The sequence below is a fragment of the Hyperolius riggenbachi genome, chromosome 8 (assembly GCF_040937935.1).
Source record: "Hyperolius riggenbachi isolate aHypRig1 chromosome 8, aHypRig1.pri, whole genome shotgun sequence".
Classification (NCBI taxonomy): Eukaryota; Metazoa; Chordata; class Amphibia; order Anura; family Hyperoliidae; genus Hyperolius; species Hyperolius riggenbachi.
In genome coordinates, this window is record NC_090653.1 from 178,018,428 (window position 1) to 178,036,506 (window position 18,079).

At 43.2% G+C, this 18,079-nt stretch overlaps 1 protein-coding gene across 1 annotated transcript in view; it reads right to left on the minus strand.

Annotated features, from left to right (window-relative positions):
- Positions 1–18,079, minus strand: part of PIN4 (peptidylprolyl cis/trans isomerase, NIMA-interacting 4) — a 104,859-nt gene that overhangs the window by 56,501 nt on the left and 30,279 nt on the right. Inside the window, exon 3 of the mRNA XM_068249678.1 lies at positions 6,502–6,621. Within this exon, the coding sequence (XP_068105779.1) occupies positions 6,502–6,621 (120 nt within the window). The remainder of the gene's footprint in view (positions 1–6,501; positions 6,622–18,079) is intronic.

The following is an 18,079-nucleotide window of genomic DNA, read 5'->3' on the forward strand; positions in this document are numbered from 1 at the left end:
CAAAGTGGGCGATTGAATTGGGAATGTGGTTGAGCCATCTGCGCAATTTGAGCAGCTCGATAGTAGTGAAAAAGATCCGGGACTCCTAACCCTCCCCTGTGCCTATTTATAAACTTTTTTTGGTTAATTCTGCTCTTTTTATTGTTAGATATAAATTTGAAGATGAGTGTTTGAAGGTTCTTGAGCGATGACTTAGTGACTTGAATAGGAAGGGTTCTAAATAAGTATAACAGACGGGGGTAAGAGATTCATGCGGATTGCTTGTATGCGACCAGTCCAGGAGATGGAGGGAGAGTTCCATCTAGAGAGTTCTCGTTGTAGCTCGGCAATCATTGGTTTATAATTTAGGGCAAATAGGTTTTTAGGATCAGCCGATATTTTAATGCCCAAGTAGGTTAGATAGTTGGTTCTGAGTTGTAGGCCTAAACTAGCTGCCAGAGACGTTGCACTTTGCGTGGGAAGGTTGGTCAGTAAGATTTCTGATTTATTAATATTTAAGCATAACCAAGAGATACTCCCAAATTGTTTAACAATTTTGAGAAGGTTGGGAACAGAAGTGTGGGGGGAGGACAGTGTGAGAAGGAGGTCATCTGCGAATAAATTAGTCTTATATTCTGATGATCCAATTTTAATGCCTTGTAGATCGTTTGAAGATCTAATTTTGTTAGCAAGGGGCTCGATGATTAAAGCAAAAATTGCGAGGGACAGGGGAAACTCCTGTCTAGTGCCTCGTTGAATAGGAATGATGTTAGGAGTGTTTGAAGGCAGTTTAAGTTGAGCAGTGGGGTGGGAATAAAGGCATTGAACTGCTTGGAGAAAAGCTCCATTAATTCCTGCATTTTGTAAGGCAATGAGCATGAAGGGCCAGTCAATGGTGTCAAATGCCTTTTCCATGTCGAGTGAAAGTAAGGCGAGTGGTTGTTTGCGGGAGTTCGCTACATGTATGAGGTTGCCTTCCTGACATTGTCAGGGGCCTGTTGAAGGGGAATAAATCCCACTTGATCTTTGTGGATTAGGGGGTTTAGGACTTTGTTCAGTCTTGCTACTAATATCGCGTTTAGTAATTTATAATCCAAATTAAGCAGAGATATTGGCCTGTAGTTTTTAACATCAAGTGGGTCTCTTTGTGGCTTGGGGATGACTGTTATAGTAGATTGGAGGAATTCGGGTGAGGGGGTTTTTCCATCTAAGATGGAATTGAACAAGCGCTTGAGGTAAGGAGCTAATACTTTCTTGAATTTTTTTTATAGTAAGGGGCTGAAAAGCCATCTGGGCCTGGGGCTTTGCCCGTTTTGAGTTTTTTGATGGCTAGTTGGATCTCTAGGTCCGTTATTGGGACGTTAAGGGCTTGGGATTTCTCTGGTAATAGATGGGTGGTTCTTAATTGTTGGAAAAAGGGGGGGGGGTAATGCGGGGTCTCCCATAGTGGGGGGGGGTTTAGCTGAGTAAAGGTGTTTATAATAATCCGCAAATTCTTGGTGTATCTGAAGTGGGTTAGAAGTTATGGTTCCTGATTTAGTGCGTATTTTTAGTATTTTATTGATTGATTGTGTATGGGGCAATTTTCTGGCTAGCCAGGTGTTAGGTTTGTTATACTGGAAGTATTGTTTGGACCTTGTCCATCGGATTGCTTTTTCTGTGCGATCAGAAAGGAGAATCTCTATTTGAGCTTGTATGTCGATAATTTGTTTTTGGAGATACCTGGAGGGGGAGTGCGCGTGTGCTCTCTGGAGCTGGGACAGTTTGTGGTCTAAATTTAATTGCTTTTCTGTCTTAGATCGTTTTCTTTGGGAGGCTATCTTAATCAGATGTCCCCTAATAACAGGCTTATGGGCCAGCCAGAGAATATCCGGCCTGATGTTATGGTTATCATTTATTTGGAAATAATCTTGTAGTTTCTCTTCAAGATCTAGTATGATTTCGTTATCTATTAAAAGACTTTCATTTAGTCTCCGGGGGGGGGGGGGGGGGGTGGCGTGTTAACGGGGTAAATAGAGAGCTGCAGGAAGTCCAGACAATATCGTGATCAGACCAAGCGCTGATGACATGTCTGGAGAAAAATCAGATTAGGTATTAACGATGCTGAGACATATATAATATCAATTCTGGAATAGGTCTGATGAGCTGTAGAGTAAAAGGTATATCCCTTACTCAGAGAGTTATGCTCCCTCCAGGTATCTACCAGTTGAACACTTGCCATTGTTTTAGTTAGAGAGGCAGATAGTTGCTTTTGCCTAGTTGTACAGGTGCGATAGGATCTATCTAGTGAGGGATTAGGGGCGATATTGAAGTCGCCTGCCCATATTATTGTTCCCTGAGGTAGGTCATGTAGTTTATCTGTTATCTCTTTTAGTGCTTTCATAGGGGACTCGGGGGGGGGGGGGGGTGAATAAACATTTATTATATAGTATTGGTGCAATTGTATAGTCCCAATCAAAATATTATAACACCCCTCGTCATCTGTTATGCATTTGTCTACATCAAAAGGAAGGGTATTTTTCAATAAAGTTAGAACCCCTCTATGTTTTGTGCTGGAAGAGGAGGCAAAGTGTCTCTGATAGTGACTATGGAAATATCTTGGGGCAGATGTTTTTGTAAAGTGCGTTTCCTGAACACAGATAATGTCAGGATGGGATTTTTGGTAATCTATGAATGCCTTACGGCGTTGAGGGGAATTTAGCCCTCTTGCATTGTGGGATATTATATTCAGGTTAGTCATTGCTGGGGAAAAGACAGCGCAGGGTCACTGTACCTCCTTCTGTTCCATAACCGTTGTATAGACTTTGCGAATTAGTAAAGAAACCTGTGCCACAAAAGAACAACATAGAACAACTGGACCAACTTGGTCTAACATATAACATAGAACTTTCCCAGGTAAAGAGGAATAAACAAATCCTCTGGGTAATTGTGCAGGTTGCCAGCGATAATAGTAATCTGACAACTCGGACCATTAATTAGGAGGCAGCACTATATCCTCTCAGCAGCCCTCCATTAGGAATTAGTAGACAAATTGAACTTAGTCATATTATAGCAATAGTAGGTCAACAGCACCATGGTTTGCTTAAAGGTGGGATTTTTCCCAAAGAAAGGCAGGCAAGGTAGTAAAACGGAGAGTGGGAGGTAGAAAAGAGAGGAGCGAAAGCAATGAAGTGGAGAATTGAAAAAAGATGAGAGTTATATTTATGACATAGATAGCATATGTCTTAATGTACCCTGGACCAGGATTGGTAGCAATATAGACCTTTTAGTGGCATATATCTTAAAAAAGGGGGGTAAAAGATCGCATGAACGAAAGTGGAGCATAGATAAAATATGGGAGATGGGCCCAAAGTTCTCTGGAAAGTCTCTATCACGAGAATAATAAAATCGAGAGGTTTGCAATTGGATACCGTGAAGGGGCAATCTCTCCTTTGCAAGTCTTAGAGTTCATGTGCACGATCAGGTCCCAGTGTAGAGGTCACAGGTCAATCCATAGCCTCTAATGGATGCTTACTTTAGCAAACAGTTGTTTGCAGAGTATAACCGAATGATAGAAAAGGTCGGTATCACTACTCCCAAAGTTAGTGATGGTAAACCTATGAAAGTGCGCCATTACATGTGCCTTATTTATGCTACATTACAGCTAGTTCTCATAGCAAGTACGGCTGTGTCGAAGGTCTTTGTTAATTAGGGATATTAAAATGGTGGAGAGAGGGAGTCTTGGAAGTCTTTGGATGTGGGAGCTATCCAGTAAAAACAGGGCAAGTAGTACTTACAGGGTCGTAGCCATAGAATGTCTCCGATGGGACCAGGGTCACCTTATGTGATGAATCCGACGGACCCCCGGTAGGTTGGGAGGTCAATCTGATCTCTCAGTAGGCCTCAAGCGGTGGGATCTAGTGTGTTCCTTTGGCGGGAGCGCCTTACGGACCAAACTCGTGCAGGTCAGGTCGGTCTCTGGGGTAGAGGGACCGTGGGCATAGGTTCTAGCGTAATCCCGGCAACTTCTAGGTGTCTTTGGCCCTCCTCTGGCGTGCGACAGGTGTAAGTTTCCCCTCCATACGTGAAGGCCAGGTAGAACGGGAAGCCCCATCGGTAGCGGATGCCAGCTTTTTGAAGAGAAAGGGTGATCGGGCAGAGGGCCCTCCGTCTTTGTATTGTGGTTGGCACCAGGTCCGCGTATAGCTGGACGGTACTCGGAACTCCGGGAAGGGCGGTTAGGTTGCGGGCGGCATCCAAAATAAGATCCCAGACCTCCTCAAACTGGAGCTTCAGGACTATGTCCCGAGGTAGGTCTGGATTCCGTGGCTTCGCCAGCGCTCTATGGATGCGGACCATGCGGAAAGAGCCTGCGTCCATCTGTGGTAACAGATTGCCAAAGAGGTTAAGAGCCACTGGCTTCAGATCAGTAAATGACTCCGGTAGGCCTCTGATTCTTATATTTGCTCGCCGGCTACGGTTCTCCATTTCTTCAAGTTTTAGTTCCAAAAGATCAATCTTTTCAGTGAGATTGTCAATATCTTGCTTATCCATCTCGAGAGCATCCGCTATGGAGTCGGCTTACTGTTCGAGGGCATCCACGCGGCCTCCATGTTCACGGATCTCTGCGGTGATATTTCTGACCGCCTCCTGTAGTTCAGCTCTAAACACTCATTGGATGCTGGCTAGGAGATCGTCGTGGTTCGGTGGAGGCGACGATGGCTGATCCAGCCCTGGTTGGGTTCCTGAGGTCGAGGGAGACTGTCTGTCCGGAGTGGACATGTTGCTCCGAGGCGCCTGGGTGGCTCCGTCCGCCATCTTGGCTCGATTGGCGCGCTTGGGAGTTTGAGTAGAGAGGTTCTTAGTAGCTTTTGGAGCTTTTATATTGGCGCCTTCCTTCCCCTTTCCTCTTCTAGACATACTTAGGAGTATTCCCCCAAATTTTTAGAGCCGTTGGTGCAAAAAGTAGTGCTGAATTTGGCTGTGGAAGGCTGCCGAGGAGCCGAGCTACAGAGGATCACATTCGTTCCCTCCGGCACCGCGCATGCTCCCCCATTCTGGAGTTATTTTAAGGATTAAAGAGTTAACCTAAAGACAGAAGAGTTAACTTTAGGTTTGCCTGAGGTAAAATGTTTCCTGAATACTACATGCCTCGTCACCATGGTGATAACTCTAGAAACGTTATTAAAGACAGGAGATAAGCTTAGTGAATTGAGGCCTATGTCTCTTTTAAACTTTCATAATGCATGGTTAAGTATTTGTACCCACTGCTTTGCATATACAGATGTTTGTGACCAATGTTTTGTCAAAATGTAAAAGTCTCCAACTAAAATTTTGTGCATTTCATATGATACACACTGAATAAATGGTGGTATTTTAACTTTATACAAACCAGGTGTACTCCCAGAACTCTGCCTGCTTTAGAACATCCTCACCTATCAGGGTTAGAGTGAGTGAGTGCGCCCCTGATATAAGCTATTGGGCACTTGCACACATGGGTACAGCAAATTATCTCTTGAATAAGAGATACATAAATACATCAGAGGGCAATATAAAAGCTTGGCGGATGAGCTTTTTGTCCCTAGGCCTTCTCAAAGGACTAGAGGACATGATCTGAGCATGGAGGAAAAACGTTTTAGCCATTTATTGAGGAAAGGGTTCTTTACAGTAAGAGTGATTACGATGTGGAATGCATTGCCACGGGAAGTAGTTATGGCACATTCTATACCTGCATTTAAAGGGGGCTTAGATGCTTTCCTTGCGTTGAAAGCCATCCATGGCTACAATTACTAGGTAATGCCCAATGATGTTAATCCAGGTATTTTATCTGATTGCCATCTGGAGTCGGGAAGGAATTTTTTCCCTTTTGGGGCTAATTAGACCATGCCTTGTAAAGGTTTTTCGCCTTCCTCTGGATCAACAGGGATATGTGAGGGAGCAGGCTGGTGTTGTAACTTTGTTCTCTGGTTGAACTCGATGGACGTATGTCTTTTTTCAACCCAAATAACTATGTAACTATGTAATACTAAGGTAGCCTAGTCCTCGAAAGAAAAAAAAAACAAAAAACTATTTTTGACAAGTTTTAGATAGAGGAAGCATATAAAGAAGGAGATGAAAATTGACTTATGGGGTTCATAAACTAATTGTGAATTTGAAGAGAAGCAAAGCTGCATTTACTTCAGGAACAAGTACAGCAAATAGTTGCTACCCAAGATTACACATTTGACGTAAAACTAACCTTCAGTTCACCGGACGTAACTGTGTATATCCTTTAAATCACCCTCAAATAACAAATAAAAAGGTAGTAATAGTTTGGTGCATAAATGAATGACAAATGGAACAAATGAAAAAAAGCAAGCACAGAGTACACGCATCAGAATTGTAGAAACCCAAAATGAGCACAAATAAGCAAAGAAATGTAGGGTATAAAAAAAAAAGCAAATCTGAAAGGAGTAGCGAAGTGTTTAGAACCCTGCATTATCTGACCACAGCATTAGAAATCGTTAAATTTGAATAGTAAATCACATTGATTTAGTTACATACCCCTTGCCTGGCCTTATCCTCACTGTATTGAGTGGCAACTTCACTAAAACGCACTCCTGATTTCAGCTTTTCCATGGCTTCCGTGATCTTCCCATGTTTTTCACAAAGAATGTGTCTCACCTTAAACAAAAAATGAAAATAAAACTCTTTGCAAGAATATTTTATTAGCAATAGATCAAATACAACATCTGTTTAACCACTTGAGGACCGTGGTGTTAAACCCTCCCTAGTGACCAGGCTATTTTTTACTAAAATGGCCACTGCAGCTTTAAAGAGAATCTGAAGAGAGTATAAAACTCGCTTCTTCTCTTATATTCAGCAGGGGCATGTGTGCCCCTGCTAAACCGCCGCTATCGTGCTGCAAAACGGGGGTCCTTTACCCCCCAAATCCCCTCCGTCCTCGCCGGGGATCTCTTCCGCACTGAGGCAGGGCTAACCGCTGCAGCTCTGCCTCTCACACGTCTGTCAGCGCGTATCTCCGCCTCTCCCCGCCCCTCTCAGTCTTCCTTCACTGAGAGGGGTGGGGGAGAGGCGGCGATGCGCCGCTGATAGACGCGCTGTGAGGCAGGGCTGCAGCCGTTAGCCCTTCCTCTAGGAGCAGCAAAATCTACGACGAAGTTGGTCGTAGATTTTGCGGGTGGGATTGGGGGGTAAGGGACCCCCGTTGTGCGGTGGGATAGCGGCGGTTTAGCAGGGGCACACATGCCCCTGCTGAATATAAGAGAAGAAGCGAGTTTTATACTCGCTTCAGTGTCTCTTTAAGGTCAAGCTGCAGGGCTGCACAACTCAGCACACAAGTGATATCAACCCCCCCCCCCCCCCCTTCCTTTTCTCCCCACCAACAGAGATCTCTGTTGGTGGGGTCTGATCGCCTCACAGTTTTTTTTTTACTAAATATTTTATTTTATTTTTTAATAAATGTGGGTATTTTTTTTTTCCCCCACTCCCTCCCTCCCCCCGCCAGCCAATCACTCCCCAGCCTATGAAGGGATCAGCCGTGCCACACGGCAGTCCCCAGTACAGTGCTACTGCAGATCTTAGAAAAAAAAATTGCCCCCTCCGAAAAAAAAAGTTATAACTTAAAGCAGGCAATAAACAGAACAGGTAAGAGGACATAAACAAGCACTTTGAAATTGTCGCAAATTGCAATTGCACTGCGTGCGCTGCAGTGAGAGTAATCCTATAGGATTACATGTGTCAAGGCTCTTTGCTGATTGTTGGCATTCGGAACATTTCTGTTCCGTCTCAGGCAATGTAGCCACAGCGACAAGCAGTGGGGGAAGAGCACCGATACGACTTAATGCAGTAAGTGTAAAAAGGGGCCTGAAAGGATACTGTAGCGCTGTGTGTGCAGAGGTGCGCATAGGCTTACAGCTCCTACCGTGGCCTGGCATCTTCTATGGTTCGCCTGCTGTGCCTCCCATTCTGTATATCCTGGTCGACGCCATTTGACCCACACATACTGCGCTGCGCATCTGCAGGACACTCTTAGGCTCTCTGAACGAGAGGCACAGCGGGCGAACCATAAAAGATGTACATGGCAAGGAAATGAGCAGCGCTACTTAAAAACAGACAAGTGCCTACCTGCAAAAGAGTGCAAGCCCCACTTGTGGGATAAAATACACACCTAGCATACACATGACCTGTTTACCACTGGAGGATGTTGGTTTCCTGTAACAGCTTGCATGCAACCTATTAAGTACTCGTCCCTCCCACTGCGAAGAAGTCAATCCTCCATGGGAGGGGACCTAACACTAACTAAATCCTAACCTATGCATATGCATAGCCTGGGTGCGCTACCAAGTAATTTGAAAAATTCAAAATTGCGCAAAAGGTGGATCAGCGCATCAACAGGCCGCCTCCGAATGGCCTACAATCAGAGGTGCGCTGAGCCCCCCCAGGAACTACAAACGCACCTTGAACCCAAACAGAAGCTCTGCATATACACCAAAAACAAGGCTGTTACGTAGGAGCAGCTGACCAAAAACGAATTAAAGTAGTACATGGCAAGGAAATGAGCAGCGCTACTTAAAAACAGACAAGTGCCTACCTGCAAAAGAGTGCAAGCCCCATCAGTGAGTGACTGCACAGGCACAGGACATTTGCGGAGGACCATTAGAAGCCCCAGGTAAGTTCAACTTTTTTCCCCCTACAGTACTCCTTTAAGCTTCACAGGCTGCCATTGAAATCCTCTTTCACTTCTCCACAACAAAACTGGTGAAAGTTAGAGACCTTGCACTCCTCCATCTACTGTTTGAGGAAGCCCCACAGAAGATCAATTTGGTTTAGGTCTGGAGACATGCTTGGTCAGTCCAGCACCTTTAAGGTAGCCATACACTGGTCGATTTGCCATTAAATCGACCAACTGACAGATCCACATCTGATCGAATCTGATCAGAGAGGGATCGTATGGCTGCCTTTACTGCAAACAGGCTGAAACCGATCACAATCTGTTGAGCTGCTCCTGCCGCCTCTCTCCCCCCCCCCCCCCCCCGTATACATTACCTGAAGCTGGCTCCGGGTCCTCTCCTCCGCGCTGCATCGCATCCCACACCGCATCCCGGCGTACACTGTGTCACTCCGTGACCAGGAAGTTCAAATAGAGCGCCCTCTAGTTGAACTTCCTGGTCACTGGAGTGACACAGGAAGTTAATGTACGCTGGGATGGAAGCAGGAACACAGCGGTGCAGCACGGAGAAGATGCCCGGGAGCCAGCGTCAGGTAATTTATACCTGTATCGGATTGGACGCCGCTAGCGACGCGCTCCCTACCCACGGGCGTTCTACGGTAATTTCCCGCACGGCGCGATGGACGGACCAATCCGATTTCGGGAGAAAATCGGATCGGCGGGTGCGTTTAGCGCAAACGATTGGCAGCAGATTCGATCCTAGTGATCGAATCTGCTGTCGAAACGGCGGCAAATCGGGCCAGTGTATGGCCAGCTTTACCCTCAGGTTCTTTAGCAAGGCCGTGGTCATCTTGGAGGTTTGTTTTTAGGGTCTTTATCAACTTGGAATATTGCACTGCAGCCCATTTTCCGTAGAAAAGGGATCATGCTCTGCTTCAGTTTATCACAGTACATGTCAGTATTCATGGTTCCCTCAATGAGCCATAGCTGAATGAAGCTCCACGACACTTCCACGATACTTGACTGTATCCAAGACACACTTGTCTTCGTATTTTTCACCTGGCTGCCGCCACAGATACTTGCCACCATCTGAACTAAATAAGTTTATCTTGGTCTTGTCAGACCACAGGGCATGGTTCCAGTATTATTATTATTATTTATTGTATTTATAAAGCGCCAACATATTACGCAGCGCTATTATACAAGCTGTAGACTACATTCAGTACTCCATATCCTTAGGCTGCTAGTCTTCAGCAAAAACTGTCTGTGGGCTTTTATTGTGCATCATCTTTAGAAGTGAGTCATGCAGACCGATTTGATGCAGTTGGGGCTGAGCACTGAGAGGCTGACTCCCCACCCCTTCAACCTCTTCAGCAATGCTGCCAGCAATCATATCTCTATTTACAAAAGACAACCTCTGGATATGATGTTGAGCTTGTGCACTCCACTTTCTTTGTTTATCCATGGCAAGGCTTGTTCTGAGTGGAACCTGTCTTGTTAAACTGCTGTATGGCCTGGGCCACAGTGCTGAAGCAGTTTCAGGGTGTTGGCAAATCAAGATCTACAATTCTTTTTTTTAAATCCGTAGAGTTCTCTGCGAAGAGGTGCCACGTTGTACTTCCAATGACCAGTAAGAGTGGTAAAGCGATAACACTAAATTTAAACACACCTGCTACCCAGTCAAACCTGAGACCTCATAACACGAACTAGTATGAAAGAAAATCTCTAATTGGGAAGAAACTCACGTTTGTTGGCAGTGGTTTAAAAATTGATGGCTGTGTGCGTTATTTTTTATTTATTTATTATTTGGTCTCAAAAATGTTTTATTGAAAATGTTTAACATACAAAAATATGCAGTAATACAAAAGCCAATAATTACTCTTACCGGTAATTGGATTTCCACATAGACTCCACGACAGGTCCACCTGGAGATTACCTCGCCCATCCCTGGGACAGGAAGAACAGAATCAATTTAAATACCACCTCCCCTCCTATTTCCTACCCTCAGTGTTTAGAATACTACCTTGTACAAGTAGGAGACTTACCATTTGTCTTATGGGTGGGTTGCCCCCACCTGTCGTGGAGGCTATGTGGAAATCCAATTACCGGTAAGAGTAATTGTTGGCTTCCACTTGCCTCCACGACAGGTCCACCTGGAGATATTGAATATTACAACCTCTCAGGGTGGGACAAAAGAAGACCGTACCTTACGTTCAAAACCCAAGTCCTGATTGCTTGGTAGATCAAAATGGTAATGCTTTATGAATGTATCAGAAGAGGACCATGTGGCAGCTTTGCAGATTTGAAGCACCATGGCAGAATTTCTCTCTGCCCAGGAAGAGGAGGTAGCCGTAGTGGAGTGCGCTTTCACGTTCTCAGGAGCTGGCTTCCCTGCAATATCATATGCTTTGTTAATGCACAGTTTTAACCAGTTACTAAGCGTACTCTTGGACGTTTTAAACCCTTTTAGGGCACCCTGAGACTTAACATTATCTTCCTTCTTCCATACAGAAGTTTTGTCTAAATAAACTATAATTATTTTCCTCACATACATTGAGCTAAAATGTTTCCTTTTTTTTTTTTGTTTGAGGGATTCGGACGAAAGGAAGAAATGAAGATTTCCTGCTCTCTGTGGAAATCTGACATCACTTTTGGCAAAAAAAGAAGGCGGTAACTGAAATTTAATTCTATCCTCCAGGATAGACATGTACGGTGGTTTAATATTAAGGGCCTGTATTTCTCCAATATGCCAGGCCGTAGTTATCACCACCAGAAAGCAAGTTTTCAGAGTTAAATTCTTAATGGATATTTGATCCAAAGGCTCAAAAGGAAACTGAGTAATACAATTTAAAACTAAATTCAGATCCCAAGGAGGTACACTCGGTTTTTTCACCGCTGGCTTCCTTTTTACCACTTTTAGAAAACAAAATCAGCGAGTATGAAGTAAAAGGAACATCAAAGTATGGACCCAAAGCAGCTAATTGCACTTTGAGGGTATTCAATTTCAAATCCATATCTAGGCCTTTCTGCAGGAAATCTAGAATATTGTTAATTGAGAAAATTAATAAGGTTTTCCAGAGTATTTTTGTTGAATTCACAAAATACTCTCCAAACTCAAATCGTAGAGGTGACAGTTTTCCTGGTATGAAGCAAAGTTTCAATAACTTTCTCTGACAGACCTCTGTTTAGTAGTAGGTGCAATTCAAAAGCCATGCCTTCAGACTCAGCCTGGCCACTGTAGGATGGTATACTTGTCCCTGCCTCAGAAGCCGTTCTGAGATTGGTAGGACCATTGGCTCCTCTACTACCAGGTACCAGGGAGAGTAACAAAGGATACCAAGCCTTCCTCAGCCAGTCTGGAGCAATCAGGATTAATGCAACCGAATCTCTCACCACTTTTTGCAGTACCCTTCTTAATAGTTTGAAGGGAGGGAAAGCATACGTTCGCTCCAGTCCCCAGTCCAGCAGGAATGTGTCCACATACTCTGGGAAGCCTCTGGGGTTGAGGGAGCAGAATCTGGGAAGAAGAGTGTTGTCTCAAGCAGCAAATAGGTCTATAGATGGAAGACCCCACTTGCTGCAGATCATCGTATATACATCCTTGTTCAGACACCAGTTGCTCTGAAGAATCTGATTGCGACTCAACCAATCTGCTAGAACATTGTCCTTTCCTTTGAGGTGAACGGATTTCAAGGAAAGAACCTGGTTCTCTGCCCAGCTGAATATCTGGAGTGAGAGAGAAATCAGGGGTGAACTCTGGGTCCCCCCTTGCTTGTTTATGTGAGCAACAGACGTCCGACTGACTGTATCATCACATTTCTGTTCAATAGCAGATTTTCCCATTTCTGAAGAGCTTTCCAGATCGCAAGCAATTCCCTGTGATTTGAGGAGAATGTTTTATCTAGGGGAGACCGCCTGTCCTGTATGTAATACTGCAAAACAACAAAATATGAGCAAGCACCATCCACAAACACCATAGAATATGGATCAATCGAAGGGAGTGTGCAGAAAGGAACCAAATGATACTATAAATATTGCAAGAACAGGAAGTTCCCTCCAAAAACCGCACCACTCAACCAAATATTCCAAAAATATGAAACATCTTTATTAGTACATAACATGATAAAAACATTAAAAACACAAGCAAAGGGGCACTCAATAATATGATTCAAATGACATATAATCACAGTACCTTGTATAATGACACCCATATACATTAAACAGTATTAATATTGTAAAGAATTCTATACATAGAGTATACTGGGGAAATGGAAGACCCTCAGGTAAGTACCAGCGCTCTGTGCAAAAAATGCAAAATGCATGCAAAATCTATCAAAGGATGGTTAGTGGAAAATGGAAGCTATCCATACTATTATAGTGAATGTGAAGAAACTTAGCCAAGAATAAAAAACATAAAAAGCAAAAAACGTGCTATATAAAAACGTGCAACAAAGTTAGGAGATCCGGAACTTACCGAGAGGTACAAGGACTGGGCAAAAGGAGTGCCCCCGTGAAGGCCGTCTCTAAACTACATTACCCAGACCCCTTAGGTAGTGGGAGGAAGTTGTGCAGCGTCATATGACGCTGCTTCCGCCTCCTCATTGTGCGCGGCCGCGCACACACATTGGAAGAATAGGGCGTCTTGAGTCCCCGCCCACCTAGGTCCTCTGAGACATATATATTGCCGGCAAACACATAGGTCCTTATGCCCAGACGAAGCTGCGCATTAGAAGCAGCGAATCGCGACGGCCTTCACGGTGGCACTCCTCTTGCCCAGTCCTTGTACCTCTCGGTAAGTTCCGGATCTCCTAACTTTGTTGCACGTTTTATATAGCACATTTTTTGCTTTTTATGTTTTTCATAGGGTCTTAATTTTTCACTGATTAAAAACATGGACATTTTTGAAGTTGTCAAAGATTTATATCTGTTCTGCCGAAGATTGGCCTTGAAGCGGTTATATTATTGTGAGGATAACAAATTGGATACACGGATTCAACAGATCGTTGACTTACCTGATGAAAATGATAGACAAGTACTGGAGGATCTTATGGACTTGCTTAATGAAAATGAGCAGAGTACTGGCTCAGATGGAGAAAAAAACACCAGAGGTAGGTTTAAACCGAGATCTACATTTTTACCTAATCTGTCTCTTTTTCCACCCATTAAGATATTTTTTGATTTCGTGGTTCAGGATGTAGAAAGGTTGAACACACAGGGTCCATATGTGTCTAACTTGACCAAAGAAGAAATTTAAAGCCATTGGTAAATTGGCCAATAGGGAGGAGTTCATCATCCGTGAGGCGGATAAGGGTGGCAATATCATCTTATGGCCTATACAGGATTACCTGAAGGAGGTCAGGTTACAATTGGGAGACAGGAGATACTTTAGACGCCTACCCAGTAACCCTACAACAGTATTTAATGTCCAATTGAATCATCTATTAGATGGTGCACGGGATAGAGGGCTGATCTCCCAAAAAGAAAAAGCTTTTTTGACAGTAAAAAAAACAGTTATCCCTACTTTTTATTTAATACCCAAAGTACATAAAAATTTGGAGCACCCACCTGGACGCGCGATCGTTTCAGGGATTGGGAGTTTGATCGAAAAGGGATGCAGTTTTTTAGATTTTTTTCTTCAGGAGCACGTTGTAACTTTGGACTCATATGTCCGGGATTCATTGGATTTGATCACCAAACTTAATCATGTTTCTGTCCCCACAGGCACCTGCTTTATATCACTTGACATTGAGTCCCTTTATACGAATATTCAACATGGGGATGCGTGCCGAGCGTCCCGGTATTTTCTGTCAACCACCACCACAGGTAGAATGGAATTTAATTCTTTCTGGATTGATCTTTTGGAATTTATATTGGCGCTTAACTTTTTTGTATTTAATGGCCAATTCTACCTGCAGACTCACGGTGTTTCCATGGGCGCAAAATGCGCCCCCGACAATCTTTTTTTGGGATGGTGGGAACGGGAGACAGTATGGGGTCTCTCGATGGAACGGTACCACCCCAACATTTTGAGGTGGTATCGTTTCATAGACGATATTTTGGTATTGTGGGAGGGCCCAGAGCAATTGGCGCAGGAATTTATACAAAAACTGGGGCAGAATGACAAAAATATTGTCTTGACCTCTAATATTTCCTCTACTTCAGTGGATTTTCTGGATTTGCATCTTTACTTTACAGAAACTGGACAGATCGGGAGTACTCTATTCCGCAAGACTACAGCTGTTAACAGTCTTTTACATTATGGATAGTTTCATACTAAACAACTAAAAAAATAATATTCCTACGGGACAGTTTTTATGGATTAGAAGAAATTGCTCGGACGAGCTGGAATTTGAACGACAGGCTGAAGACCTGAGGATGAGGTTTCTGCAGAGAGGCTACCCTAGACGCACGATTAAACAAGCCTACCAAAGAGCTAAATACTCAAAACGGGAGGATCTACTTTATGGAAAAAGAAAGACAACCGACACTATGGTAAGATTGTGCACTCTTTTCAACACAAAGTGGGATGATTTGAGGGGTATTTTGGCCAAGCATTGGCCCATTTTGCACATGGACCCGGTGTTGGGTACATTTATTCCCACTAAACCTGCGGTTACAGCTAAGAAAGCACCCACATTAAAAGATCGTTTATGTAGGAGCCATTATCAACAATCCTCTGCTGTACGTCGGGATACCAAGGGAAGTTTTCCCTGTGGACGGTGTAGTATTTGTCCTCTGATGAAGCCTACCAAGGAAGTAATTAGCCTAAAAACGCATAGAGTACATCGAATAGAGGAGTTTATTAATTGCCAAACTGAAGCGGTTGTCTACCTACTGAAGTGCCCTTGTAACTTATATGATGTCGGAAAAACTAAAAATAAAATTAAAAACACGCATTCAAAAGCACCTCTCGACCATACGGTTGGCCGAGAGAGACTTTGAAGAGGGTAAACCTCTTACCCCAGTAGCAGACCATGCCTTAAAGGCACATGGAGGACGTACAAGTGGTTGGACGGTATGTGGTCCAAAGCGGTTATTTGTGTCTTCCAGGGGTGGCAATGTAGAGTCATCACTTCTAAGACATGAAACAAAATGGATCTTCGATTTGGGCTCGAAATCGCCGGTAGGTTTGAATGAGGATTTCTCATGTTTGGGTTTTTTGCATTGATCACGTGTATTGATCGGAATTGGCCCTTGGTAAGTGGGTCCCTTCTGGTTTGTGTGGTGGTTCATGGATTGGCATTTCCTCTGGTCCTCCAATGACCCTCCTTTCCTCCCCCCTTTTTTACATCTTATGGGATGGGGATTAGTGAGTAGTCCCTTGGTCATTTTTATTTTGTTCCTCTCTTGGGTCATCTCTGGTGACACCTTTACTTGTATTGATGTTACCAGGTTGTGACTTATATTTACTTGTTGTGGGCTTTGGCATGATGCACTGTTTAATTAATTTACCTAATAGGGTGTACTTTATGTGAATTTTATGCATATTTAATAAACTATGTTTATAATCTACAGATCTCCATATGTGACACACAATTGGGTCAGGTGACTGGATACTCCTCGATAATGTGCTGCCATTTATGCTCCGGAATTGCATCATGGTTTATTGTGTGGAATTTGCATATTTGTATAAAGCTGCTATTGATATATATATGTAAGGGTATTGTTGACTTTTGGCCACTAGATGGCAGCTAGTAGTCTAGTTGATTTTCAGATGTTTATAATTGCCATGAATACGTATGTAGATTACTATATTATATGTTGTACAATGGCTGGTTATTTTTGTTTTGTATATGTATAGGAATAATGTTTTCTAATATTTTAGGGGTTTTTCTGCTCCGTTTTACTAGGGTATTCTTTGTTAGTGTGCTCGTTATATTGTCCGGCTATTATGTTCTCTTCATTTGAATCATATTATCGAGTGCCCCTTTGCTTGTGTTTTTAATGTTTTTATCATGTTATGTACTAATAAAGAGGTTTCATATTTTTGGAATATTTGGTTGAGTGGTGCGGTTTTTGGAGGGAACTTCCTGTTCTTGCAATATTTACTGTATCTAATACTGTTCCAGATGTGCTCCCCAACCCCAGAGGCTTGCTTGAGCCATCCATCTTATGCCTTTTAGCAGGCTCGGACGGAAAGTTTTCCAATTTAGAGAGAGAGTCTTACTGGGTCAGTTTTTGACTGATCCGCCCGGCATGTGTACGCACCTTAAAGGCTCGTACACGAGTCAAATTATGCAAATTTGTATGTAAATATATGCAGTTTGAAAATGGGCCAATCAATTTAAACCCAGCTTTAAATTGATTGGTCCATTTTTAAGCTGCATACATTTGCATAAAAATTTGCATCAACTCAGAACAATTTGCATATCTGTGATCATCCCTAGTGCTTACACGTGGTTAGAATGCAAGCCAGAATGACTCTGCACATTGGAGGAGAACTAAGGGAAGAAATTACATCAGGGATTTAGCCTCAGACTGTGGGAAAAAGAAATGGACCCTGGCAATAAAATTCACTCAAATCAAAGAGTGGACAGTACAATACATCTGTTAAGTAAGTAGAGCAAGTATTTATCTATTTCTATGTTTTTTTTTTCCTGGCATAGTATGGCTGATCCTCCTGCTTTAAAGGGGCACTATGGAAAAAGTTAGGCTACCGGGATAACCGTGGTAGTATGTACCTAATATTAGGAAGATCAGATATTAAGCATTTTTTTAATGCCTGCTTGAAAGGTTTTAGGCATTAAAATCTCCTCCAATTAGGAGGCGGCCTTTTTTCAGGGTTTGAAGGCGTGTGCATATTTTTTGTAAGAAGGCCTTTTGTCCTTGATTGGGACTATATACGTTTACTATTGTAAAAGGTTGGTTATTTACTGATCCAATGAATATTATGTATCTTCCCTGCGGGTCCTGTATGATTGAAAGGGGTTCGATTTTTACATCCTTATGAAAGGCTAGTAAGACTACTCTTTTCTTTTTCGTAAAGGAGCTGTAGTAAATTGTTGGATATAAGGGGTTATGGCAATATTTGGTATCGTCCTTTAGCAGATGTGTCTCTTGTGCGAGCACAACTTGGGGCAATTTAGATTTGACCTCCTTCCAAAACATAAATCGTTTAGTTGCTGAGTTGAGACCCCTAACATTTATCGATAGACATTTTAAAGGCATACTTATTCTTCATTTTGCTGCGAATCCTGCATTATTTTAGTAAGAAGTTGTAGAAACCTGTGCACTGTGGTGTGAAAATGGGCGTTTGTGCCAGATGGAAAGAGGCTACTGTGATTAGAGGCAGAAAAAGTGGATGAAATTAACCAGATAATAACATAACAACCGAACAAACTCAAATAACCAATTACAGCTGGGATTAGCCCAGTCAACAAACTCAGGAGTATGATCGTGTGGTACAGTTCATCATGCCACACTAGAAAGCCTGGGGGTAAGATTATCAAC